The sequence below is a fragment of the Chondrus crispus genome, genomic scaffold (assembly GCF_000350225.1).
Source record: "Chondrus crispus Stackhouse genomic scaffold, scaffold_339, whole genome shotgun sequence".
Classification (NCBI taxonomy): Eukaryota; Rhodophyta; class Florideophyceae; order Gigartinales; family Gigartinaceae; genus Chondrus; species Chondrus crispus.
Genome location: NW_005179243.1, coordinates 21,679 through 28,846, shown reverse-complemented (window position 1 = coordinate 28,846; position 7,168 = coordinate 21,679). Strand labels below are relative to the sequence as shown.

At 49.1% G+C, this 7,168-nt stretch overlaps 1 protein-coding gene; it reads right to left on the bottom strand.

The window, feature by feature from the left end:
* Positions 1-5,258: 5,258 nt before the first annotated feature.
* CHC_T00006043001 (hypothetical protein) lies at positions 5,259-6,865 on the bottom strand. XM_005717812.1 is given in 2 exon segments: positions 5,259-6,511; positions 6,512-6,865. 1 exon segment carries the CDS (start codon positions 6,863-6,865, stop codon positions 6,512-6,514), a length of 354 nt encoding a protein of 117 aa, XP_005717869.1. The 3' UTR covers positions 5,259-6,511.
* Positions 6,866-7,168: the final 303 nt, after the last annotated feature.

Sequence of the window (7,168 nt, the reverse complement as noted above, 5' to 3'; positions counted from 1 at the left end):
GAACTTCGTCACGTCTGGCAGTCCTGGAATCGAGGGCCCGGTTTGGACTGCCGACGCAAATCGCAGTAGTTTTCCTCCTAATGCAGCAGTGCATCTGAGCATGTCTTGACCCAAAAAGATATTATCGCAATAGGCGCTTCTGCTTTTGAAGATATGGAGAAGGCTGACTTCGTGCATATAAGAATCATCAACAAGTTCAATTGCTGACGCTATTGATATCAAGAGAAAATTCTTGCTTCTCCTCCTTGACAGGGGGCAGAGCTCTGGGCTCAAGAGGCACTTGATACAGTACTGGGCATCAGGGTTCCACCAATGCGTCGACTTGTTCGCATCAGCTCTTGACCATCTTCCGTCAGGGCCAGAGCGGTACCGCGATGTGGCTGTTGTTTTACTCCATTTTCTCAAGATCGAAAATGCAAAGCGTATCTTTGGTCAGGCATGACGCTTAGGGAGCTCACAAGAGCGTGCGAAGTTGTCTTGTCCTTTCTTACCTTTCTTCTCATAGTCTGTGACAGAGAAGACCCAAATTCATATGCTACAACTGTAAGGTACCTCGCCTGGACTTGCTTGGGCTTGTCTATGAGAGTTTGCATCTCGATTCCCCGGTGTCTATATCGGCTTTGGAGACATGCACCATACTGTCCCCACCGCGCGATTCAAACCATATGCCATTAGCAAAAGAGTACTGTATCCTACCTACAGTTCGATATAGCAGGACTCTCTCTTCGACATGCAGTGAACGGGCTCTCAATATTTTCAAAAATCTTTGACGGGATGTACGGCGCAGAAAAGGGCCGGGCCTCCTCTTACAAAGTTAATCGACCTGAGAGCAAAACGTGCACGTGTCGAGTTTTAAAGCCGATCATAACGATCTTGAGGTTCGAATTTGCAACTTTGATTCAGAAACCGATAGACAGGCTCGCTGTCGAGAAAAGATGGCTTTTAAACCTCTTCAGTGTTCAGATGGCTAAATGCTAGCTTTGTATCACAGGCACTGAGTATCCTGCTTTTTTTCGGAGCCGGTCATGAGAGCATGGACGGGGTATACTGCCTACTGTACAACATTTTTCTTTGGAGTTCAGCTCAGACCTCATTGTTGAGTGGAGAAAGCGTGCCGCCTATTAGCGAATTTAGTTGATGCTCATTTGGTCTCGTCGCGTTGCTTTATTGCTTGGGTTCAGCTTTGTCCTTCCGGTTCTTGCCGGTCCTCGTAATCTCGTGATTTCGGTGCATGGTGGGAGAGGAACTACAGTACACTGTGCGTACAGTATTATGAGTTCTCCTGGCATACACGATTCTTTTTTTAAAGAAATGTTTTGATTACCTCCGCACTATCAGCCGGGTCTGGTATGTTCCCTGTCTGACAGGCGTCAACAGTGTGGTACATACCTACTTTGCATCGCAGAATGAGACACATTTTGAAACAGGCGCAAGACCCAAACATCGACATTCCATTCTGTCGCACAGAAGCAGGCCGCGTACCCAATGTTGGCTTAGTCCGTTGTTGTCGCGTTTCAGTTTTTCTACTAGTGCTGTCGATCACTTGAGAAACGCATATTTGCGTCTTCCAATTTTTGTAGCTTTGTCCTGCCACTCACGGTCAAGCAAGCGCTGTATGGACTGCAAATTGTCGGTGCCTTAGATGGAACTCTCGCGAACTCTCCCTAAATTATCTCAAGTTGCAGGCGAATTTCCAGGATCTTCTATAATTCTGGAAGAAGGGCAAGCAACCCCACCCACCCGTACAAAAACACCTACATTCTTCAACGCCTCATGGGGAACACAACGTCGACGGATTCTGTACAGACTCAGGCTTATCGTAATTTTTTGCCGTTCCGGCTCTTTCCACTTGTTATGTCCTGTTTGTACAAGTGGGAGCGCCCTCGCCCATCATATCACGCATCAACTGTGATAGCAAGTGGAGAGAGGATAGTATGTTTACATTAGCTCTGTTTCATGCTGAAGCAGTTATTTTCAGTATCCATATGCCAACTTGGAACGCGATATTGCTTCTTGGCCAGGCGCGTTCTTCTCTCTCGTTTCCTTTCTCCAGTCCTCTTGCCTCATATGAGCCTGTATTCAATTCTCGCGAGTGGTCCTGGCCAGTCGAATAATCTCATACTATTTGTCCTCTTTGGGTCTTTGAGATTAGCGGTGGAATTTTGGTGGACCACTTATTTTAAGTACCTCATCACTTTCGAGTGGATGCACCTCAACGTGACCTGCCTGTACTTGACATCATTGCTCTTGACGTGTATGCTTCATGACAGAGCTTTCAGTACGCGCAAGCAGCTCATTCTGCGCATCCCTAGCTGGCCCGTTAAGTTGGCACATTAAAACGGTTTACGTTTCCATCTGCGCTCACCGGCACATTCCCTTTGTTTGCATACCTGGCTGCACATTCTGTTTAATGCGTCCCGGTTTCCATAAAATCTGCTTCGCTCGTCTAGCACTGTGAACCTTTGTATTGCTAGACTTGAGAGCTGTCCCTACTTATATCAAGAACGTTCTGTCAGCGCCTCCCGACCTAACCCGGTTTCTGGCACTAGACTGTTAGAGCAATCGCCACATTCGGGATGGAAATCTCGCTGCTTCTCTCTGCATCAAAATCAGCCCCTGACATTATCCCTAACGAGTCCGCGACAAGCTTCGACCTGTTGGGCTCCGATCCCTGTGAGAATGGTTTGATCAACCCAGAAGCGATTCATGGATTTGAGCTTTATAACTCTTCGGACACCTACCCAAAAACTCCTTCGGCGGGACACCACTCCTATATGTTTCCGCCAGCCACAGGACAATTAGAGAAGACAATTCACAAGCCGTTTCGGTGCGTTGTCGAGGGATGCAACGCTACGTTCGGACAAAAAGGTTCCCTCACGCGCCATGTCAAGTCTCGGCACGAAAAGTTACGACCACATTCATGCAGTATTTGTCAGAAGAGCTTCTCTGCGCTGTGGACCCTGCGCGTTCACCAAAGAAATGTGCACTTGAAATCGAAGCCACACAAATGCCATCTCTGTGATAAGTCGTTTGGAGAGTTTTTCAACAAGTCGAAACATATCGCTATCGTGCACGAAGGCAAGCGACCGTTCTCCTGTCCCATATGTTCGCGGGCGTTTGGGTACAAAGGAGACATGAGAAAACACGTCCTAGAATTACACGAACAGTCTGGACGCCCATTCCAATGCACGATTCCATCATGCGGAGTTAAGTTCGCCAGGAGAAGATATTTGAGAAGACACGAAAATCTCAGTCACAAAGGGCAAACGATTCCGCAGAGCGAACCTTACTTGTCACCTTTGACGCCTCCACCCATGTCCGGCAATGCAGGAGGTCATTCCCCAGGACTGTTTTCACTCGGGTCAACCATGCCTGAAGACAGCATGCCGGGCAAGGGACAGAACCCAGTGGGGGGAAAGGACGATGGTCTTTTCATTGAACCGCATGATGTATTTGCGCCGCGTCCTTCCAGATGGCCGATTGCAAACTAGAGTGGTACTACGACTATTTGATCGTCTGTAACTGTAGATACATTCCTTCCTACCGGCAGCTGCCAAGCCACCATGAACATGGGCATGGATTAAAACAGTGGCTCGTCTAGATTTCTTCGAGCCTGATCACATTTACCAGGTAACCCCAACGCGGATTGGCACTCGTGGATTTTGTTTCTCATTTTACCTGGGAAGCGTAGAATGAAAAGCATATCCAAGTGTAATCGAGTTGACATATCCACCACTATGGTCCAAAATCTTGGGAAAAGCCTATATATATTTTGCTTGTATCAACTCGCATTCAGAGAAACTATTCAGTGTGACGCAAAGGGCTGCTCAGTGTCTATTCTTTAACTGCCTCCAACAGTCTGGAGAAGTAAAACCTAGTGCCCGTGAACTCCGTTCTTTTGACCTTGAAGCCGCATTGCTCAATGGCCTTTCTTATGTCTTCCTCAGAATGTAAGTATGCTCGTGTTGCCTTGCTCGGTCCGGGAAAAAATTCACCAATCTTCTTCAACATACCCAACAGGAATGTTTTTGGAGCGAAGCTAATGATCAAGCGACGGTTTGAGCGCTCCGCAAGTCTTGAAATCATCTCGGCGGCTTTCTCAGTAGGATAGTGGATCATGACATCGATACAGCAGACCGTGTCGTATTGGCCGGTGATAGATTCGAGATCGCTCGTTGCGAACGAAACATTCTTCATTTTGTCAGGAATGACATCGTTTCCACGTCGTTCTGCTTCCTTGACCATCGCCGCACTAATATCTGATGCGCTTACGACTGCACCGCGGTCAAGTAGGGGCAATGTAAGTGATCCGACACCGCAACCAGCATCACAGAAAGAGAGCTTGTCTGCATTGCGATCTTCATCGACCCATTTCAAAACTTTTTCGACTGTTTGGGCATGGCCCTGACGAATATCCAGCTGGACTTTGTTGACTTCACCATTTTCGGAATATATACGATTCCAGCGATCAAATCCGACGTTATTGAAATATTCTGTGACTTCGGCCTTGTCATCGACTCCAGGACTGACGACCATTCGTACGGCGCAGTTCGGGCTGATTGCAACATGAGGAATAGAGCGGAAAGATGGAGTTACTCTTGATGATAGTTCGGAATGAGGCAACCCTGATCGCGAAAGCGGGATATATGATACAAAAGCACACATGTCTGCCTGGAACCTCGTATCGCCCATGACAAGTCGGGTAGGTGATTCTGAAGAATGGAGAGAGTAGTAGGTGAGGAGGTTAAGATGTGATGGGCGGGGATTAGGCCTGGTTGCTTCAGCTAACCGAAAGCGGAACTGGGAGTAGGGGGGGGGAGGGCGGGAGATCGTGAGGGCGGAAAGAGGGCCGTTTGGGGCTAAGGGGAGGGACCCGTTCGGACCGAAGAGGAGTGGGCAGAAATGGGCGGGCAAGATTGTACACGTGTACCGTGCATTGAAGCGTGTAGGGCTTCCCGTTCGCGTTGGCTACCGCCTTGCCTCGAAAATTTTTTGCCAAGGTGTGGCACGGCCAAAAATACCGCCTTCCGAACCCATCCAACGCCCCGAGGTCAAGTCTTGTACGCCTCAACGTCTCCCCTCGTGAGCTCAAAGCCCGGCGGAGACCGCACTTTTCATCGCGCCGCAACATCGTCCTCCCAATTCTAGCACCTGATTCCTCGCAACCGCCCCGCTTCTCGAACCGTTCGGGATTCCTCGATTTTCACATGGACAGCTGTCTCTCAACGCACGGAACAGAGTAACCTCAGAGCCCATCATTTCTCATTATTTTCGTTATTTATGTCATTCATCGATAAGCGAGCATCTTTCCGTCACTCGTGAGCCAACAAATCATTCTTCAAACATTGCGACTAACTCAATACCTCACACAACCCATTCAGGAGACCGCCCAAGTTCTTCGCTTTCTGTCCAACTCAAACCGGTTACAACCTCTATTGCTGTCGAGATCAATCAGGGGAAGGACACCACCTGCCTGTCTTTCAATCACAACTCTGTTTGGAGCCTTTTTTTTCTTCTGCATAGCACCAGTCTTGCAAAGCAGCTTAGAATATACATCCTTTTTTAAGCATTATTGTCACACCCAAGGGCAATCGGAGTGGTTTTCTTTTGTTCTATATCTTTGAATCACGTCTTCTCGCGTCGTTTCTGCTGCGATTGGGGATCGAATTCTCCGTTGGAAATCTGCAACAAGACTTCCCCTCTGTAACATAGAAAACTTCTAACCCAAAGCTTTTCGGTGAACCCGCACCCAGCTTTTTGTTTAGCAGGATGACACAGATTTGAATCAAACCGCGTCATTCGATCCAAGGCTTCTGTGCAACACCGCATCCTACAGTATAAATGAGTGGGAAACCCGATGCCATGCGCAAGCGTCTTGTATCTGCTGGCCTTACAACGGAGGCGTGCTCTCGCTATGTCGAGGTGTTTCGCGCCTTCATCAGCGCACGACTGACGCGATCCCGATTCGAGGATGAACTGCTCAAAGTGCTTCCGAGAGAGAAGATCCATGTACATAACGAAATCATCCAAGACATCTTCTTCCATGCCCAGCAGAGACGGGATGGTTTGCGCGATTTGCCAGTTGTGGTCCCGCTCAAGGACCGGCGACCAACCGGCCCTCGACGAGAGAAACTAGGATCTCTCACAGCGCAAGCACCCATCAAAGCAGAGAACAAACTATCTAAGGTAGGCCACAAGAGACCGCGCGAAGACCTGGCGAATGGTACCATCAGGACAAGTGGAGTGGATGAGTCACCGTCGGCGCACCCAGTTAAGAAGATGAAACGTGCCCCATCAAGAGGCGGGACAGAGATTAGTGATCGACCAAGACCACCCAAACCAAAGGCACCTGAAAAGCCTTCTCCTAAAGTGCGACGAAGACCGGTGGAGAACACACCGAAACTGCCACCGCCGTCTCCAATATCCAACGCGAGTGCACAAGTTGCGCCTGCCAAGATGGTACAGTCGTACTCACCCGAGATTGCCACTTACGATGGAATGCCATACTATCCTATGCGTCCAGGTCAAGCGATAGACATCGATTTGTTCTTAAGACTTCGGCAGCGAATGAAGAGAATAGCGATAGAACAACTGGGGTTGGTCGGGGTGAAGGACGAGGCCGTGGGGGCCCTTGTGGATGGTGTAGAACAGCATGTGAAGTCGTTAATGGAAGCCGGAACAAGACAACGGAGGGCCAGAGACGGATGGCGACCGCATGGCAACTTGCAGTGCGGGCCCGTGCGTGGGTACGACGTGCGGGAATCGGCACTTCGCAACTCGAGCCTTCTCGGGGACGAGGCCGGGATGGACTTGGAGAGATTACTGATGTTATTGTAAAAAAAGAATTTGTTTCGGCGTGTTGCATGGCTTGTCTTTTGCGTGTCACCGGTCGGTAATGGGGGTTACGTCTTCTGTGAGGAAGTGTTGTCGGGGCTGCATGTTGCCGCAGTACGTCATGGAGAATAGTTCAGCACAGCACAGTGTGATGTCGGGTGCTTGGGAAGGGAGTTCAATGTTTGAAGGACTAGGATGAAAGAATGGCGAAAAGGAAAGTGAAGAAAGTGAAGGAAAGGAGGAGATGGTGAAGAGGGGAAAAGAGGAAACGGGTTTGGCGGAAGTGGTTTTTGCGAGACAGGGGAGGTAATATTGGATGTACGATTGGGTTGGT

Coding starts and splice junctions, on each gene's coding strand:
- CHC_T00006043001 (XM_005717812.1), bottom strand. CDS start 6,865: ATGCAACACGCCGAAACAAATTCTTTTTTTACAATAACATCAGTAATC.